Below are 21,460 nucleotides of genomic sequence, written 5' to 3' on the forward strand. Positions count from 1 at the left end.
CAGCCAAAATCGGTAAAAGCCCATTCCAAAAGGAAGGGGGCTCATCTTGGGCGACTGCCCGAGGGGTCTCGGCTTTACAACTTGGCCGAGCAGTTACTTGGTCAGGGGAAAACACGTTTGCTAAATTCTACAAATTTGATACCCTGGCTGAGGAGGACATGGAGTTCTCTCATTCGGTGCTGCAGGGTCATCCGCACTCTCCCGCCCGTTTGGGAGCTTTGGTATAATCCCCATGGTCCTGACGGAGTCCCCAGCATCCACTAGGACGTCAGAGAAAATAAGATTTTACTTACCGATAAATCTATTTCTCGTAGTCCGTAGTGGATGCTGGGCGCCCATCCCAAGTGCGGATTGTCTGCAATACTTGTACATAGTTATTGTTACAAAAATCGGGTTATTCTTGTTGTGAGCCATCTTTTCAGAGGCTCCTTCGTTGTTATCATACTGTTAACTGGGTTCAGATCACAGGTTGTACGGTGTGATTGGTGTGGCTGGTATGAGTCTTACCCGGGATTCAATATCCTTCCTTATTATGCACGCTCGTCCGGGCACAGTATCCTAACTGAGGCTTGGAGGAGGGTCATAGGGGGAGGAGCCAGTGCACACCACCTGATCCTAAAGCTTTTATTATTGTGCCCTGTCTCCTGCGGAGCCGCTATATCCCCATGGTCCTGACGGAGTCCCCAGCATCCACTACGGACTACGAGAAATAGATTTATCGGTAAGTAAAATCTTATTTTTTAACCTACTGTTCTTGTGTCCCGCAGCCATGTTTTTATATACTAGTGTTCACTCTAGGTGTCTTTCACAGGGCGCTTCGCCCTGCCCCTTTTTTAGACACCTGAATGCCGCCCTGCCCATTTGTGTGCGCCCTCCCGCCCCGCACTTTGCTGCCCGCCGGACCCCGCCAAGCCACCGGACACATTACTGCAGTAATCCAGTGTGCTTAATCACAGTCACACTGTCTCCCTGCATGAGAGACAGAGACCTCCGCGGCCCGCCCCGTCTGTACCGCCCCATCTGTCCCGCCCACCTCGTCCGTCCCGCCCGCCCACCTCGTCCGTCCTTAGTTGTCAGCCGCCGCATCTCCCCTCCTCTGCGAGAGACAGGAGGGCTGGGTTTGCCTCTCCCGCCGAGGCAAACCCAGCCCTCCCTCCTCTCTGTGTGCATGGCCAGACACCCGCGGGCAGCCCCCATCTCCCACCAGCCAGTGCCACTGGCCAGCGTACCCATCTACCGGAGTGTGACCCTCAGCTGCCAGAGTGTGAGTAAGTAGATACACACAAAGTAATGAACATGTATTTTAATGCATTGCCATATCCTGCCCCCACCCCCTGCATGTGACCCCATTTACCCCCAGCCTTTGTGTGTGGCACACTTTACCCCCCTCACCCTGGTTTGTGCGCCCCCGCCCCCCCCCCCCCCGTGTGTGTGACACCTTGTTCCCTCCTGCCCCCCCCAACCCCCTGTGTGTGGCCCCACTACCCCTTGTCTTATGTGTGTGCGGAACCATCTACCCCCCCCCCCCCCCCTCCTCCTCCAATGTGTCTCAGTGCTTTCTACCTGGTGCAATGTTTCTCGGTGCTCTCTACCTGGTGCAATGTTTCTCGGTGCTCTCTACCTGGTGCAATGTTTCTCGGTGCTCTCTACCTGGTGCAATGTTTCTCGGTGCTCTCTACCTGGTGCAATGTTTCTCGGTGCTCTCTACCTGGTGCAATGTTTCTCGGTGCTCTCTACCTGGTGCAATGTTTCTCGGTGCTCTCTACCTGGTGCAATGTTTCTCGGTGCTCTCTACCTGGTGCAATGTTTCTCGGTGCTCTCTACCTGGTGCAATGTTTCTCGGTGCTCTCTACCTGGTGCAATGTTTCTCGGTGCTCTCTACCTGGTGCAATGTTTCTCGGTGCTCTCGACCTGGTGCAATGTTTCTCGGTGCTCTCTACCTGGTGCAATGTTTCTCGGTGCTCTCTACCTGGTGCAATGTTTCTCGGTGCTCTCTACCTGGTGCAATGTTTCTCGGTGCTCTCTACCTGGTGCAATGTTTCTCGGTGCTCTCTACCTGGTGCAGTGTGTCTCGGTGCTCTCTACCTGGCGCAGTGTGTCTCAGTGCTCTCTACCTGGCGCAGTGTGTCTCAGTGCTCTCTACCTGGCGCAATGTGTATAACGTGCTCTGCCTGGCGCAAAGTGTAGAATGTGCTCTGCCTGGCGCAATATGTATAACGTGCTCTACCTGTCGCAGTGTGTATAGGAGGTTCTACCTGGTGCAGTGTGTATTAGCTGCACTATTGTGTGGTGTAATGTGAATTGCCACTATTATGTGGCCATGCCCCTAACCCCACGAAAAACAACGCCCCTAAATTTTCGCCTTTGGCGCGCACTGCCCATTCTTTATCATGTGGGAATGGGAGGACCAAGCATTATAGTATGTACCTAATTTTGCCCTTCTAATTGAAAAATGTGCCCTCCCGAACGAAAAATGTGCCCTCCCGAATGAAAAATGTGCCCTACCCGTGATCAGCACCCTGCCCTAAAAAATTCCTAGAGTGAACACTATATACAGAAATACATATGCAGTTCGGACACTCCTGCTTTCAAAAGATGTTTTCTCTAACGTCCTAGTGGATGCTGGGACTCCGTCAGGACCATGGGGATTAGCGGGCTCCGCAGGAGACAGGGCACATCTAAAAAAGCTTTTAGGTCACATGGTGCGTACTGGCTCCTCCCCCTATGACCCTCCTCCAAGCCTCAGTTAGGTTTTTGTGCCCGTCCGAGAGGGTGCAATCTAGGTGGCTCTCCTAAAGAGCTGTTTAGAAAAGTTTTTTTTTAGGTTTCAATCTCAGTGATTCCTGCTGGCAACAGGATCACTGCATCGAGGGACTTAGGGGAGAGATTTCCAACTCACCTGCGTGCAGGATGGATTGGAGTCTTAGGCTACTGGACACTTAGCTCCAGAGGGAGTCGGAACACAGGTCAGCCTGGGGTTCGTCCCGGAGCCGCGCCGCCGATCCCCCTTACAGACGCTGAAGAGACGGCAGAACGGAGGTCCGGAAAGCAGGCGGCAGAAGACTCCTCAGTCTTCTTGAAGGTAGCGCACAGCACGGCAGCTGTGCGCCATTGTTGTCACACGGCTCACTGACTCAGTCACGGAGGGTGCAGGGCGCTGCTGGGGGCGCCCTGGGCAGCAATATAATTACCTTTAGTGGCAAAATAAATACATCACATATAGCCATTAAGGCTATATGTATGTATTTTAACCCAGGCCAGTTTCTTAAAAACCGGGGAAAAGCCCGCCGAAAAAGGGGCGGAGCTTATTCTCCTCAGCACTCAGCGCCATTTTCCTGCTCAGCTCCGCTGGTGAGGAAGGCTCCCAGGTCTCTCCCCTGCACTGCACTACAGAAACAGGGTAACAAAGAGAAGGGGGGCATAAATTGGCGATATTTATATATTAAGAGCGCATATATAGTAAACACCTTCTAGGGTTGTTTATATACATTTATAGCGCTTTTGGTGTGTGCTGGCAAACTCTCCCTCTGTCTCCCCAAAGGGCTAGGGGGTCCTGTCTTCGATTAGAGCATTCCCTGTGTGGCTGCTGTGTGTCGGTACGTGTGTGTCGACATGTATGAGGACGATGTTGGTGTGGAGGCAGAGCAATTGCCGATGATGGTAATGTCACCCCCTAGGGAGTCGACACCGGAATGGATGGCTTTAGTTATGGAATTACGTGATAATGTCAGCACATTACAAAAGTCAGTTGACGAAATAAGACGCCCGGCAAACCAGTTAGTACCGGTTCAGGCGTCTCAGACACCGTCAGGGGCTGTAAAACGTCCTTTACCTCAGTCAGTCGACACGGGTACCGACACAGATGAATCTAGTGTCGACGGTGAAGAAACAAACGTATTTTCCAATAGGGCCACACGTTATATGATCACGGCAATGAAGGAGGCTTTGCAGATCTCTGATACTGCTGGTACCTCAAAAAGGGGTATTATGTGGGGGGTGAAAAAACTACCTGTATTTTTTCCAGAATCAGAGGAATTGAATGACGTGTGTGATGAAGCGTGGGTTAACCCCGATAGAAAACTGCTAATTTCCAAGAAGTTATTGGCATTATACCCTTTCCCACCAGAGGTTAGGGCGCGCTGGGAAACACCCCCTAGGGTGGATAAGGCGCTCACACGTTTATCAAAGCAAGTGGCGTTGCCGTCTCCTGATACGGCCGCCCTCAAGGATCCAGCAGATAGGAGGCTGGAAACTACACTGAAGAGTATATACACACATACTGGTGTTATACTGCGACCGGCAATAGCCTCAGCCTGGATGTGCAGTGCTGGGGTAGTGTGGTTGGATTCTCTGACTGAAAATATTGATACCCTGGATAGGGACAGTATTTTATTGACTCTAGAGCAATTAAAGGATGCTTTCCTTTATATGCGAGATGCTCAGAGGGATGTTTGTACTCTAGCATCAAGAGTAAGCGCGATGTCCATATCTGCCAGAAGAAGTTTATGGACGCGACAGTGGTCAGGTGATGCGGATTCCAAGAGGCATATGGAAGTATTGCCATATAAAGGAGAGGAATTGTTTGGGGTCGGTCTTTCGGACCTCGTGGCCACGGCAACTGCCGGCAAATCCACTTTTTTACCTCAGACCCCCTCCCAACAGAAAAAGACACCGTCTTTTCAGCCGCAGTCCTTTCGCTCCTATAAAAAGCGACCAAAAGGACAGTCTTATCTGCCGCGAGGCAGAGGAAAGGGTAAGAAAGGGCAGCAAGCAGCCCCTGCCCAGGAACAGAAGCCCGCCCCGGCTTCTACAAAGCCATCAGCATGACGCTGGGGCTTTACAAGCGGACTCAGGAACGGTGGGGGGTCGACTCAAGATTTTCAGCAATCAATGGGTTCACTCACAAGTGGACCCGTGGGTCCTGCAGATAGTATCTCAGGGTTACATGCTGGAGTTCGAAAGGTCTCCCCCTCGCCGGTTCCTAAAGTCTGCTTTACCAACGTCTCCCTCAGAAAGGACGTCGGTTTTGGAAGCCATTCACAAGCTGTATTCTCAGCAGGTGATAGTCAAGGTACCCCTCCTACAACAGGGAAAGGGGTATTATTCCACACTATTTGTGGTACCGAAACCGGACGGTTCGGTAAGGCCTATTCTAAATCTGAAATCCTTGAACCTGTACATAAAGAAATTCAAGTTCAAGATGGAGTCACTCAGAGCAGTGATAGCGAATCTGGAAGAAGGAGACTTCATGGTGTCCTTGGACATAAAAGATGCTTATCTACATGTCCCGATTTACCCCTCACACCAAGGGTATCTCAGGTTCGTGATACAAGACTGTCATTATCAGTTTCAAACGCTGCCGTTTGGGTTGTCCACTGCCCCTCGGGTCTTTACCAAGGTAATGACCGAAATGATGGTTCTTCTACGAAGAAAAGGCGTATTAATTATCCCTTACTTGGACGATCTCCTGATAAGGGCAAAGTCCAGAGAACAGCTGGAAGTCGGTGTAGCGCTAACACAAGTAGTGCTTCAGCAACACGGGTGGATTCTAAATCTTCCAAAATCTCAATTGACCCCGACAACACATCTGCTGTTCCTGGGCATGATTCTGGACACGGTTCAGAAAAAGGTATTTCTCCCGGAAGAGAAAGCAAGGGAGTTATCCGAACTTGTCAAGAACCTCCTAAAACCAGGAACTGTGTCAGTACATCAATGCACAAGAGTCCTGGGAAAGATGGTGGCTTCGTACGAAGCGATTCCATTCGGCAGATTCCATGCACGAACATTTCAGTGGGATCTGCTGGACAAATGGTCCGGATCGCATCTGCACATGCATCAGCGGATAACACTGTCACCGAGAACAAGGTTGTCTCTCCTGTGGTGGTTGCAGACTGCCCATCTGTTAGTGGGCCGCAGATTCGGCATACAGGACTGGGTCCTGGTGACTACGGATGCCAGCCTACGAGGTTGGGGAGCAGTCACAAAGGGAAGAAACTTCCAGGGCGTGTGGTCAAACCTGGAGACGTCTCTTCACATAAATATACTGGAGCTAAGAGCGATCTACAATGCTCTAAGCCTGGCAAAATCGCTGCTTCAGGGTCAGCCGGTGTTGATCCAGTCCGACAACATCACGGCAGTCGCCCACGTAAACCGACAAGGCGGCACGAGAAGCAGGAGTGCAATGGCAGAAGCTGCAAGGATTCTGCGCTGGGCGGAGAATCATGTCGTAGCACTGTCAGCAGTGTTCATCCCGGGAGTGGACAACTGGGAAGCAGATTTCCTCAGCAGACACGACCTTCACCCGGGAGAGTGGGGACTTCATCCAGAAGTTTTCCACATGATTGTGAACCGTTGGGAAAAACCAAAGGTGGACATGATGGCGTCTCGCCTCAACAAAAAATTGGACAGGTATTGCGCCAGGTCAAGAGACCCTCAGGCAATAGCTGTGGACGCTCTGGTAACACCGTGGGTGTACCAGTCAGTGTATGTGTTCCCTCCTCTGCCTCTCATACCAAAGGTACTGAGAATTATACGGAAAAGAGGAGTAAGAACAATACTGGTAGCTCCGGACTGGCCAAGAAGAACTTGGTATCCGGAACTTCAAGAGATGCTCACGGAGGATCCGTGGCCTCTACCTCTAAGAAGGGATCTGCTTCAGCAGGGACCTTGTATGTTCCAAGACTTACCGCGGCTGCGTTTGACGGCATGGCGGTTGAACGCCGGATTCTAAAAGAGAAGGGCATTCCTGAGGAAGTTATTCCTACTTTAATTAAAGCCAGGAAAGAAGTGACCGCACAACATTATCACCGCATTTGGAGAAAATATGTTGCGTGGTGTGAGGCCAAGAAGGTTCCAACGGAAGAATTTCAATTGGGTCGATTCTTACATTTCCTGCAAGCAGGATTGTCTATGGGCCTCAAATTGGGGTCCATTAAAGTTCAAATTTCGGCCTTATCAATTTTCTTCCAGAAGGAATTGGCGTCAGTGCCTGAAGTACAAACTTTTGTCAAAGGTGTACTACATATACAACCCCCAATAGTGCCTCCAGTGGCACCGTGGGATTTGAACGTGGTTCTAAATTTTCTCAAATCTCATTGGTTTGAGCCTTTAAAATCGGTAGATTTAAAATACCTTACATGGAAGGTAACCATGCTGTTGGCCCTGGCTTCAGCCAGGAGAGTTTCGGAGTTGGCAGCTTTGTCATACAAAAGCCCATATCTGATATTCCATTCGGACAGGGCAGAATTGAGGACACGTCCTCAATTTCTCCCTAAGGTGGTTTCGGCATTTCACTTGAACCAGCCTATTGTGGTGCCTGCGGCTACTAGCGACTTGGAGGACTCCAAGTTACTGGACGTTGTCAGAGCATTAAAAATATATATTTCAAGGACAGCTGGAGTCAGAAAATCTGACTCGTTGTTTACATTGTATGCACCCAACAAGTTGGGTGCTCCTGCGTCTAAACAGACGATTGCACGTTGGATATGTAGTACAATCCAACTTGCACATTCTGTGGCAGGCCTGCCACAGCCTAAATCTGTAAAGGCCCATTCCACAAGGAAAGTGGGCTCATCCTGGGCGGCTGCCCGAGGAGTCTCGGCATTACAACTTTGCCGAGCAGCTACGTGGTCAGGGGAGAACACGTTTGTAAAATTTTACAAATTTGATACTCTGGCTAAAGAGGACCTGGAGTTCTCTCATTCGGTGCTGCAGAGTCATCCGCACTCTCCCGCCCGTTTGGGAGCTTTGGTATAATCCCCATGGTCCTGACGGAGTCCCAGCATCCACTAGGACGTTAGAGAAAATAAGAATTTACTTACCGATAATTCTATTTCTCATAGTCCGTAGTGGATGCTGGGCGCCCATCCCAAGTGCGGATTGTCTGCAATGCTTGTACATAGTTATTGTTACAAAAATCGGGTTATTACTGTTGTTGTGAGCCATCTGTTCAGAGGCTACTTCGTTTGTGTTATCATACTGTTAACTGGGTTCAGATCACAAGTTGTACGGTGTGATTGGTGTGGCTGGTATGAGTCTTACCCGGGATTCAAGATACTTCCTTATTGTGTACGCTCGTCCGGGCACAGTACCTAACTGAGGCTTGGAGGAGGGTCATAGGGGGAGGAGCCAGTACGCACCATGTGACCTAAAAGCTTTTTTAGATGTGCCCTGTCTCCTGCGGAGCCCGCTAATCCCCATGGTCCTGACGGAGTCCCAGCATCCACTACGGACTATGAGAAATAGAATTATCGGTAAGTAAATTCTTATTATTGCATGGCTGTGTGGCACTGACACAGGGCTGGAATTGATGAAACACGTAGCTTGTGTTTGAATTTTGACTAGCTTAAAATGTCAATTACTGTAGCTCAAGCCTCGTCAACCTGTGGCTCTCAGCTGTTGTGAAACTACAAGTCTCAGCATGCTTTGCCACAGTTTTGCTATTGGGTAATGCTAAAACTATGACAGGGCATGCTGGGATGTGTAGTTTCACAACAACTGGAGAACCACAGGTTGACCTTGCCAGCTGAAGCTGATGTCTTACACAAATGTGGTCATATGCACAAGAGAGGGAAGGAAGGTGGTTTAAATATATATAACCTGATTTCAGAAATCTGTAGAACTGCATTATGTCAACTTGGTTTACATTTTATCTTTCATACTGTAATTATCCTGTATTCTCTGACTATGCGAATAGCTAGTGTAATGCCACCATACGGTCCCAGCTAAACTTTTGTAGAGAGCAGAAGCACTTGAGAAAGTAGAAATATTGTTGAACTAATAAGAATTTTTCTCTAACGTCCTAGTGGATGCTGGGGACTCCGAAAGGACCATGGGGAATAGCGGCTCCGCAGGAGACTGGGCACAAAAGTAAAAAGCTTTAGGACTACCTGGTGTGCACTGGCTCCTCCCCCTATGACCCTCCTCCAAGCCTCAGTTAGATTTTTGTGCCCGAACGAGACGGGTGCAGGCTAAGGGGCTCTCCTGAGCTGCTTAGTGTAAAAGTTTAAAGTAGGTTTTTTATTTTCAGTGAGACCTGCTGGCAACAGGCTCACTGCACCGAGGGACTAAGGGGAGAAGAAGCGAACTCACCTGCGTGCAGAGTGGATTGGGCTTCTTAGGCTACTGGACATTAGCTCCAGAGGGACGATCACAGGCCCAGCCATGGATGGGTCCCAGAGCCGCGCCGCCGGCCCCCTTACAGAGCCAGAAGACTGAAGAGGTCCGGAAAATCGGCGGCAGAAGACGTCCTGTCTTCAATAAGGTAGCGCACAGCACTGCAGCTGTGCGCCATTGCTCTCAGCACACTTCACACTCCGGTCACTGAGGGTGCAGGGCGCTGGGGGGGGGGCGCCCTGAGACGCAATAAAAACACCTTTTTTGGCAAAAAATACATCACATATAGCTCCTGGGCTATATGGATGCATTTAACCCCTGCCAATTTTTACATAAAAAAGCGGGAGAAAGGCTCCGCCCCCTTTTCGGCGGCCTATCTCCTCAGCACACTGGCGCCATTTTTTCCTCACAGCTCCGTTGGAGGAAGGCTCCCTGACTCTCCCCTGCAGTCCTGCACTACAGAAACAGGGTAAAACAAGAGAGGGGGGGCACTAAATTGGCATATAAATATATACAGCAGCTATATTAGGGAAAAACACTTATATAAGGTTATCCCTGTATATATATAGCGCTCTGGTGTGTGCTGGCAAACTCTCCCTCTGTCTCCCCAAAGGGCTAGTGGGGTCCTGTCCTCTATCAGAGCATTCCCTGTGTGTGTGCTGTGTGTCGGTACGTTGTGTCGACATGTATGAGGAGGAAAATGGTGTGGAGGCGGAGCAATTGCCTGTGTTAGTGATGTCACCCCCTAGGGAGTCGACACCTGACTGGATGGTCTTATGGAAAGAATTACGTGATAGTGTCAGCACTTTACAAAAGACTGTTGACGACATGAGACAGCCGGCAAATCAGTTAATACCTGTACAGGCGTCTCAAACACCGTCAGGGGCTCTAAAGCGCCCGTTACCTCAGGTCGACACAGACACGGACACTGACTCCAGTGTCGACGGTGAGGAAACAAACGTATTTTCCAGTAGGGCCACACGTTACATGATCACGGCAATGAAGGAGGTTTTGAACATTTCTGATACTACAAGTACCACAAAAAAGGGTATTATATGGGGTGTGAAAAAACTACCCGTAGTTTTTCCCGAATCAGATGAATTAAATGAGGTGTGTGATGAAGCGTGGGTTTCCGCCGATAAAAAACTGCTAATTTCTAAAAAGTTATTGGCATTATACCCTTTCCCGCCAGAGGTTAGGGCGCGTTGGGAAACACCCCCTAGGGTAGATAAGGCGCTCACACGCTTATCAAAACAAGTGGCGTTACCGTCTCCTGATACGGCCGCCCTCAAGGAACCAGCTGATAGGAAGCTGGAAAATATCCTTAAAAGTATATACACACATACTGGTATTATACTGCGACCAGCAATCGCCTCAGCCTGGATGTGCAGTGCTGGGGTGGCTTGGTCGGATTCCCTGACTGAAAATATAGATACCCTGGACAGGGGCAATATATTATTGACTATAGAGCATTTAAAGGATGCATTTCTATATATGCGAGATGCACAGAGGGATATTTGCACTCTGGCATCAAGAGTAAGTGCGATGTCCATTTCTGCCAGAAGAGGATTATGGACGCGACAGTGGTCAGGGGATGCGGATTCCAAACGGCATATGGAAGTATTGCCGTATAAAGGGGAGGAGTTATTTGGGGTCGGTCTATCGGACCTGGTGGCCACGGCAACGGCTGGGAAATCCACCTTTTTACCCCAAGTCACCTCGCAGCAGAAAAAGATACCGTCTTTTCAGGCTCAGTCCTTTCGTCCCCATAAGGGCAAGCGGGCAAAAGGCCACTCATATCTGCCCCGGGGCAGAGGAAGGGGAAAAAGACTGCAGCAGACAGCCTCTTCCCACGAACAGAAGCCCTCCCCCTCTTCTGCCAAGTCCTCAGCATGACGCTGGGGCCTTACAAGCGGACTCAGGCACGGTGGGGGCCCGTCTCAAGAATTTCAGCGTGCAGTGGACCCCTGGATCCTGCAGGTAGTATCTCAGGGGTACAAATTGGAATTCGAGACGTCTCCCCCTCGCCGGTTCCTGAAGTCTGCTTTACCAACGTCTCCCCCCGACAGGGAGGCGGTATTGGAAGCCATTCACAAGCTGTATTCCCAGCAGGTGATAATCAAGGTACCCCTCCTTCAACAGGGAAAGGGGTATTATTCCACGCTGTTTGTGGTACCGAAGCCGGACGGCTCGGTGAGACCCATTTTAAATCTGAAATCCTTGAACACTTACATAAAAAGGTTCAAGTTCAAGATGGAGTCACTCAGAGCAGTGATAGCGAACCTGGAAGAAGGGGACTATATGGTGTCGTTGGACATCAAAGATGCTTACCTCCATGTCCCAATTTGCCCTTCTCACCAAGGGTACCTCAGGTTTGTGGTACAGAACTGTCACCATCCGTTTCAGACGCTGCCGTTTGGATTGTCCACGGCACCCCGGGTCTTTACCAAGGTAATGGCCGAAATGATGATTCTTCTTCGAAGAAAAGGCGTCTTAATTATCCCTTACTTGGACGATCTCCTGATAAGGGCAAGGTCCAGAGAACAGTTAGAGGTCGGAGTAGCACTATCTCAAGTAGTACTACGACAGCACGAATGGATTCTAAATCTTCCAAAATCGCAGCTGATTCCGACGACACGTCTGCTGTTCCTAGGGATGATTCTGGACACAGTACAGAAAAAGGTGTTTCTCCCGGAAGAGAAAGCCAGGGAGTTATCCGACCTAGTCAGGAACCTCCTAAGACCAGGTCAAGTGTCAGTACATCAATGCACAAGGGTCCTGGGAAAGATGGCGGCTTCTTACGAAGCGATTCCATTCGGCAGATTCCACGCAAGAACTTTTCAGTGGGATCTGCTGGACAAATGGTCCGGATCGCATCTTCAAATGCATCAGCGGATAACCCTGTCTCCAAGGACAAGGGTGTCTCTCCTGTGGTGGTTACAGAGTGCTCATCTCCTAGAGGGCCGCAGATTCGGCATTAAGTATTGGGTCCTGGTGACCACGGATGCCAGCCTGAGAGGCTGGGGAGCAGTCACACAGGGAAGAAATTTCCAGGGCTTGTGGTCAAGCATGGAAACGTCACTTCACATAAATATCCTGGAACTAAGGGCCATTTACAATGCCCTAAGTCAGGCAAGACCTCTGCTTCAGGGTCAGCCGGTGTTGATCCAGTCGGCAGTCGCCCACGTAAACAGACAGGGCGGCACAAGAAGCAGGAGGGCAATGATGGAAGTGGCAAGGATTCTTCGCTGGGCGGAAAATCATGTGATAGCACTGTCAGCAGTGTTCATTCCGGGAGTGGACAACTGGGAAGCAGACTTCCTCAGCAGACACGATCTTCACCCGGGGGAGTGGGGACTTCACCCAGAAGTCTTCCACATGATTGTGAACCGTTGGGAAAAACCAAAGGTGGACATGATGGCGTCCCGCCTCAACAAAAAACTGGACAGATATTGCGCCAGGTCAAGGGACCCTCAGGCAATAGCTGTGGACGCTCTGGTAACACCGTGGGTGTACCAGTCAGTGTATGTGTTCCCTCCTCTTCCTCTCATACCAAAAGTACTGAGAATCATAAGAAGGAGAGGAGTAAAGACTATACTCGTGGCTCCGGATTGGCCAAGAAGGACTTGGTACCCGGAAATTCAAGAGATGCTCACGGAAGACCCGTGGCCTCTACCTCTAAGAAAGGACCTGCTCCAGCAGGGACCATGTCTGTTCCAAGACTTACCGCGGCTGCGTTTGACGGCATGGCGGTTGAACGCCGGATCCTGAAGGAAAAAGGCATTCCGGATGAAGTCATCCCTACCCTGATCAAAGCCAGGAAGGATGTAACCGTACAACATTATCACCGTATTTGGCGTAAATATGTTGCGTGGTGCGAGGCCAGGAAGGCCCCTACAGAGGAATTTCAACTGGGTCGATTCCTGCATTTCCTGCAAACAGGACTGTCTATGGGCCTCAAATTAGGGTCCATTAAGGTTAAAATTTCGGCCCTGTCAATATTCTTCCAAAAAGAACTAGCTTCTGTTCCTGAAGTTCAGACGTTTGTCAAGGGAGTACTGCATATACAGCCTCCTTTTGTGCCTCCAGTGGCACCTTGGGATCTCAATGTAGTTTTGGGATTCCTAAAATCACATTGGTTTGAACCACTCACCACTGTGGACTTAAAATATCTCACATGGAAAGTGGTAATGCTGTTAGCCCTGGCTTCAGCCAGGCGTGTCTCAGAATTGGCGGCTTTATCCTATAAAAGCCCTTACCTAATTTTTCATACGGACAGGGCAGAATTGAGGACTCGTCCTCAATTTCTCCCTAAGGTGGTTTCAGCATTTCACTTAAACCAGCCTATTGTGGTGCCTGCGGCTACTAGGGACTTGGAGGATTCCAAGTTACTGGACGTAGTCAGGGCCCTGAAAATATGTTTCCAGGACGGCTGGAGTCAGAAAATCTGATTCGCTGTTTATCCTGTATGCACCCAACAAGCTGGGTGCTCCTGCTTCTAAGCAGACGATTGCTCGTTGGATTTGTAGTACAATTCAGCTTGCACATTCTGTGGCAGGCCTGCCACAGCCAAAATCTGTAAAAGCCCATTCCACAAGGAAGGTGGGCTCATCTTGGGCGGCTGCCCGAGGGGTCTCGGCTTTACAACTTTGCCGAGCAGCTACTTGGTCAGGGGCAAACACGTTTGCTAAATTCTACAAATTTGATACCCTGGCTGAGGAGGACCTGGAGTTCTCTCATTCGGTGCTGCAGAGTCATCCGCACTCTCCCGCCCGTTTGGGAGCTTTGGTATAATCCCCATGGTCCTTTCGGAGTCCCCAGCATCCACTAGGACGTTAGAGAAAATAAGAATTTACTTACCAATAATTCTATTTCTCATAGTCCGTAGTGGATGCTGGGCGCCCATCCCAAGTGCGGATTGTCTGCATTACTTGTACATAGTTATTGTTACAAAAATCGGGTTATTGTTGTTGTGAGCCATCTTTTCAGAGGCTCCTTCTGTTATCATGCTGTTAACTGGGTTCAGATCACAAGTTGTACGGTGTGATTGGTGTGGCTGGTATGAGTCTTACCCGGGATTCAAAATCCTTCCTTATTGTGTACGCTCGTCCGGGCACAGTATCCTAACTGAGGCTTGGAGGAGGGTCATAGTGGGAGGAGCCAGTGCACACCAGGTAGTCCTAAAGCTTTTTACTTTTGTGCCCAGTCTCCTGCGGAGCCGCTATTCCTCATGGTCCTTTCGGAGTCCCCAGCATCCACTACGGACTATGAGAAATAGAATTATCGGTAAGTAAATTCTTATTTTTTTTTTTTTTGTGCAGCTCTTTGTATGACATGATATAACTCTGCCTAAAAGTCGGTCAGATTTATACTACTCTCTAGGCAAGTCACTTGAACAAAGTATGTAAATGAAATAAATAACTGTATTTCAGATGCTTCATTTGAACCATCAGTTGCCCTGGCAAGCCTTGTGCAGCACATTCCTCTGCAGATGATTACTGTTCTCATCAGAAGTTTGACCACTGATCCTAATGTGAAAGATGCAAGCATGACCCGGGCTCTCTGCAGGTACAGTCTAACTTTAATCTATATTTTTGTACTAACTCATATTGGGGGAGATGTACTAAGCTTTGGTCAGAGTTAAAGTAGCAACCAATTGGCTAATAACTGCCATGTTGCAAACTGTGTTTGAAAAATGACAGCTGGTTGGTACTTTATCTCTCTCCACTTTATCACTCTCCAAGTCTTGGTACATCTGCCCCATTGTCTCATAAAATGTTGCTAGACACTGCATTCACATTCTAGCTGTAAGGCCGATGGTCGTACGATTTCCTTTTGCCCTGGACCAGCGGAGATTGCCGGTACACATTACCCGATGTAATGACCAACGGAAAGACATCTTGTTCCGTCCTTCGTTACACTGCACTAGGTCGCATGCAACATCTTCTGGTTGGCCGTGCTGCACAGCCAGCCAGAAGATGTTGCATGCAACCTGTAGGAGCAGGCAGTCGGGCATACACATTAGGCTATATGTTCGATTTGTCGTCCCTATACAGGAAATCGGGCAGATGTCAGCCTAAAGTGTACTTGGCCTAATGTACCACTACATTTAAATGCACTATTTACACCCCTCTAAATATATTTTAAAGAAATGAAAAACAATGTAATTGATGAGGAGTAGAATTTACTGAATCGTTCAGTATATATGTAGATAATAAACATTAGGAACATAGCAATTTAAAAATCCAAGGTGTAGTCGTTATGTACAGCAATTGTTCTGTTAGGTTTAAGAACTGCCATGCAGGTTGTAACCGTGCCATCAATAAAACTATGAACACTTGTCTACATTTTTTTTATTATTATTATTATTATTATTATTATTGCAACATATGTTTTTTATTGTGTATGTACTGCTATGAAATAGTCTTTTTATTGTCTCATTGGGACCATCTGTTTTATAAGTCCTCAAGCGCTGTTTACTCATTTCTTACTTCTATAATGTTAGTCCACAGATGACAGAGACGTGGACAATGATGGCTTTCTTGTCTACTTCAGAGTCTCGGAAATTGCTTTTTCATTGGCATCGATGTAGAATCAGACACTGGAACATAACTCTTGGTAGCAAATTCCTTTGTATGCTGTTCTTTTGTGGTCTTAATTTGATATTTCTCTTACGTCCTAGAGCAGGGGTTCTCAAAGTCGGTCCTCAGGACCCCACACAGTGCATGTTTTGCAGGTAACCCAGCAGGTGCACAGGTGTATTAATTAGTCACTGACACATTTTAAAAGGTCCACAGGTGGAGCTAATTATTTCACTTGCAATTCTGTGAGGAGACCTGCAAAACATGCACTGTGTGGGGTCCTGAGGACCGAGTTTGAGAACCTGTGTCCTAGAGGATGCTGGGGACTCCGTAAGGACCATGGGGTATAGACGGCTCCGCAGGAGACATGGGCACTTTAAGACTTTAGAATGGGTGTGCACTGGCTCCTCCCTCTATGCCCCTCCTCCAGACCCCAGTTAGATCCTGTGCCCAGTGGAGACTGGATGCACTGCAGGGGAGCTCTACTGAGTTTCTCTGAAAAGACTTTTGTTAGGTTTTTTTATTTTCAGGGAGCACTGCTGGCAACAGGCTCCCTGCATCGTGGGACTGAGGGGAGAGAAGCAGCCCTACTTAAATGATAGGCTCTGCTTCTTAGGCTACTGGACACCATTAGCTCCAGAGGGTCGGAACGCAGGTCTCACCCTCGCCGTTCGTCCCGGAGCCGCGCCGCCGTCCTCCTCACAGAGCCGGAAGATAGAAGCCGAGTGAGTATGAGAAGAAAGAAGACTTCAAAGGCGGCAGAAGACTTCAGATCTTCAATGAGGTACACGCGCAGCGGTAACGCTGCGTGCCATTTCTCCCAACACACACACACAGAAGGCACTGTACGGGTGCAGGGCGCAGGGGGGGGCGCCCTGGGCAGCAATTATTACCTCAAAAACAGCACTGGCACAGGTCTCGGATACTGCGGAGGCAGTATAGTATAAAACCCCCGCCAGTATAAAGAAATTGAGCGGGACCGAAGCCCGCCGTCGAGGGGGGCGGGGCTTGATCCTCCAGCACTAACCAGCACCATTTTCTCCACAGCATGCTGCAGAGAAGTTCTCCCGGACTCTCCCCTGCTGAACAATAACTGGGCAAAAACGAGGGGGGGGGGGGGGGCACATTTATTTGGTGCAGATTGTACATATATTTATATATAAAGCGCTATTTAGGCTGGGACCTTGGTTTCAATATATTGGGGCGCTGGGTGTGTGCTGGCATACTCTCTCTCTCTGTCTCTCCAAAGGGCCTTTATTGTGGGTCAGTCCCCATATTTATTTATCCCAGTGTGTGTGGGGGTGTCAGTACGTGTGTGTCGACATGTCTGAAGCGGAAGGCTCGTCTAGGGAGGATGCAGAGCAGATGGTGGTGGTGTCTCCGTCGGTACAGCCGACACCTGATTGGGTGGACATGTGGAATGTTTTGCATGCCAATGTGGCTTTATTACAGATTGGACAAAGCAGAGTCCAAAGACAAGCAGGGAATTAACCCATGGCTTTTACTGTGTCCCAGGACCCTTCAGGGTCCCATAAACGTCCCTTTACCCAGTTAGCAGACACTGATACCGACATGGATTCCGACTCCAGTGTCGACTAGGATGATGCAAGGTTGCACCCATGAGTCGCGAAAGTATTCAATATATGATTATTGCAATAAAAGATGTTTTGCATATCACAGAGGACTCCTCTGTCCCTGACACGAGGGTCTGCATGTTTAAAGAAAAGTAACCTAACTCATCTCATGAGCTGACCGTTTTATTTAAAAAAAAAAAAAAAGCTTGGGAGACTCCTGTCAGTGGACTGCAGGTTCCCAAGAGAATTACCAAAAAGGTAGCATTACCGTCCCCTGATACGGCGACCCTATAGGATCCTGCGGATCGTAGGCAGGAATCTTCCTTAAAATCAATTTATGCGACTACGGGAGCCCTATTTAGACTTGCAGTAGCGTCGGCATGGGTATGTAGCGCAATTACATCTTGGGCTGATAACTTGTCATCGGACATTGACACCCTAGATAAAGATAGTATGGTGTTAACCTTAGGTCACATCAAGGATGCAGCACTATATATGAGAGAGGCTGTGAGAGATACTGGGCTTTTGGGTTCAAGAGCTAATGCCATGGCAGGTTCTGCTAGTAGGTCCCTGCGGACCCGTCAATGGACAGGTGATGGTGGCTCAAAGAGTCATATGGAGGCTTTACCTTGCAAGGGTGAAGTTTTATTTGGGGAGGGCCTCGCGGACCTGGTTTTCACAGCTACCGCGGGAAAGTCGTCTTTTTTACCTTACGTTTCCCCACAGCAAAAGGAAACACCCTAATAACAGATGCAGTCCTTTCGGTTGCGTAAGTTCAGAAAGGGGCATGGCTTTCTTCTCTCGCCAGAGGTAGAGGGAAAAGAACACCGGCTACGGCTAGTTCACAGGAAAAATGTCCTCCCCGGCCTCTAACACATCCATCAAAGAGGTGCTTCCACACCGATTTTCAAATCGGCCTTGCCAGCTACTTCCCCAGAGAGGAAAATAGTTTTGGCTACCATACTAAAGCTGTGTCAACAGCAAGTGATTATCATGGTTCCCCTAGTGCAATATGGAAAAGGGTTTTATTCAACCCGATTTGTGGTCCCAAAGCCGGATGGCTCGGTCGGACCAATTCTGAAACTAAAATCCCTAAACCTATATTTAAAGATGTTCAAATTCAAGATGAAGTCTCTCAAGGCAAGGATATCCAGCCTGGAAAGGGGGGAATTTTATGGTGTCACTAGACATAAAGGAGGCATACCTTCATGTCCCCATATATCCTCCTCTTCGGACGTACCTAAGATTTGCTGTACAGGATTGTCATTACCAATTTCTCTAACGTCCTAGTGGATGCTGGGGACTCAGTAAGGACCATGGAGAATAGACGGGCTCCGCAGGAGACAGGGCACTTTAAGAAAGAATTAGGAATACTGGTGTGCACTGGCTCCTCCCTCTATGTCCCTCCTCCAGACCTCAGTTTGAATCTGTGCCCGGATGAGCTGGGTGCACCTTAGTGAGCTCTCCTGAGCTTGCTAAATAGTATTTTGTTAGGATTTTTTTATTTTCAGAGAGATCTGCTGGCAACAGACTCTCTGCTACGTGGGACTGAGGGGAGAGAAGCAGCCCTACTCACTGTGGATAGGTCTTGCTTCTTAGGCTACTGGACACCATTAGCTCCAGAGGGATCGAACACAGGAACGCACCCTTGGTCGTCCGATCCCAGAGCCGCGCCGCCGTCCCCCTCGCAGAGCCAGAAGCCGGCGTGAGAAGCAAGAAGACTTCGAAAGCGGCGGCAGAAGACTCCTGTCTTCATATGAGGTAGCGCACAGCACTGCAGCTGTGCGCCATTGCTCCCACATTAAACCCACACACTCCGGTCACTGTAGGGTGCAGGGCGCAGGGGGGGGGCGCCCTGGGCAGCAATTAGAGACCTCTTGGCAAAGTGGCATATATACAGTTGGGCACTGTATATGTGCAAGAGGCCCTGCCATTATTTTACACAAAATCGCGGGACAGAAGCCCGCCGCTGAGGGGGCGGGGCTTCTTCCTCAGCACTCACCAGCGCCATTTTCTCTCCACAGCTCCGCTGAGAGGAAGCTCCCCAGGCTCTCCCCTGCAGATTCATGGTAGAAAGACGGTAAAAAGAGAGGGGGGGCACATAAATTTAGCGCAAAATCAGTATATACAGCAGCTACTGGGTAAACACTAAGTTACTGTGTAATTCCTGGGTCATATAGCGCTGGGGTGTGTGCTGGCATACTCTCTCTCTGTCTCTCCAAAAGGCCTTGTGGGGGTTCTGTCCTCAAATAGAGCATCCTCTGTGTGTGGTGTGTGTCGGTACGCTTGTGTCGGCATGTTTGACGAGGAAGGCTATGTGGAAGCAGAGCAGGTACAAATGAATGTGGGATCGCCGCCGACGCCCGATTGGATGGATATGTGGAAGGTTTTAAATGATAATGTTACTTCCTTGCATAAAAGGTTGGATAAAGCTGAAGCCTTGGGACAGTCAGGGTCTCAACCCATGCCTGATCCTACAGTGCAGAGGCCGTCAGGGTCTCAGAAGCGCCCACTATCCCAAATTGTTGACACAGATATCGACACGGATTCTGACTCCAGTGTCGATGACGATGATGCAAAGTTGCAGCCTAAAATGGCTAAAGCCATCCGCTACATGATTATAGCAATGAAGGATGTATTGCACATCTCAGAGGAAAACCCAGTCCCTGACAAGAGGGTTTATATGTTTGGGGAAAAAAGGCATGAGGTGACCTTTCCCCCTTCACATGAGTTAAATGAGTTATGTGAAAAATCTTGGGTATCTCCAGATAGAAAAATGCAGATTTCCAAACGGTTGCTTATGGCGTATCCTTTCCCGCCAGCGGACAGGTTACGCTGGGAATCCTCCCCTAGGGTAGACAAAACTTTGACACGCTTATCTAAGAAGGTAGCCCTGCCGTCACAGGATACGGCCACCCTAAAAGATCCTGCGGATAGAAAGCAGAAAGGTATCCTGAAGTCCGTTTATACACATTCAGGTACCATACTAAGGCCGGCAATTGCGTCGGCCTGGATGTGTAGTGCTGTAGCAGCATGGACAGATACTTTATCTGAGGAACTTGATACCTTGGACAAGGATACTATATTACTGACCCTGGGGCATATAAAAGACGCTGTCCTATATATGAGAGATGCCCAGAGAGACATTAGCCTACTGGGCTCTAGAATAAATGCAATGTCGATTTCTGCCAGAAGGGTCCTGTGGACTCGGCAATGGACAGGTGATGCCAACTCAAAAAGGCACATGGAGGTTTTACCTTATAAGGGTGAGGAATTGTTTGGGGACGGTCTCTCGGACCTAGTTTCCACAGCTACGGCTGGGAAGTCAAATTTTTTTGCCATATGTTCCCTCACAACCTAAGAAAGCACCATATTACCAAATGCAGTCCTTTCGATCACAAAGAGGCAAGAAAGTCCGAGGTGCGTCCTTTCTTGCCAGAGGCAGAGGCAGGGGTAGAGGAAAGAAGCTGCACAATACAGCTAGTTCCCAGGAACAGAAGTCCTCCCCGGCTTCCACTAAATCCACCGCATGACGCTGGGGCTCCACAGGTGGAGCCAGGATCGGTGGGGGCACGTCTCCGAAATTTCAGCCACCAGTGGGTTCGCTCACGGGTGGATCCCTGGGCTATACAGATTGTATCTCAGGGATACAAGCTGGAATTCGAAGTGATGCCCCCTCACCGTTACCTCAAATCGGCCCTGCCAGCTTACCCCATAGAGAGGGAAATAGTGTTAGCGGCAATTCACAAATTATATCTCCAGCAGGTGGTGGTAAAGGTTCCCCTCCTTCAACAGGGAAGGGGGTTACTATTCCACAATGTTTGTGGTACCGAAACCGGACGGTTCGGTCAGACCCATATTGAATTTAAAATCCCTGAACATTTACCTGAAAAGGTTCAAGTTCAAGATGGAATCGCTCAGAGCGGTCATTGCAAGCCTGGAAGAGGGGGATTTTATGGTGTCTCTGGACATAAAGGATGCTTACCTGCATGTCCCCATTTATCCACCTCATCAGGAGTACCTCAGATTTGTGGTACAGGACTGTCATTACCAATTCCAGACGTTGCCATTTGGTCTGTCCACGGCACCGAGAATATTTACCAAGGTAATGGCAGAAATTATGGTACTTCTGCGAAAACAAGGAGTCACAATTATCCCATACTTGGACGATCTCCTCATAAAGGCGAGGTC

At 49.1% G+C, this 21,460-nt stretch overlaps 1 protein-coding gene across 3 annotated transcripts in view; it reads left to right on the forward strand.

The window, feature by feature from the left end:
• USP38 (ubiquitin specific peptidase 38) overlaps nt 1–21,460 on the forward strand; it is a 115,088-nt gene that overhangs the window by 16,934 nt on the left and 76,694 nt on the right. For all 3 annotated transcript variants that reach the window (XM_063920406.1, XM_063920407.1, XM_063920408.1), the window contains exon 3: nt 14,547–14,682. In XM_063920406.1, the coding sequence (XP_063776476.1) occupies nt 14,547–14,682 (136 nt within the window). The remainder of the gene's footprint in view (nt 1–14,546; nt 14,683–21,460) is intronic.

This window comes from Pseudophryne corroboree, chromosome 1 (genome assembly GCF_028390025.1).
Source record: "Pseudophryne corroboree isolate aPseCor3 chromosome 1, aPseCor3.hap2, whole genome shotgun sequence".
Classification (NCBI taxonomy): Eukaryota; Metazoa; Chordata; class Amphibia; order Anura; family Myobatrachidae; genus Pseudophryne; species Pseudophryne corroboree.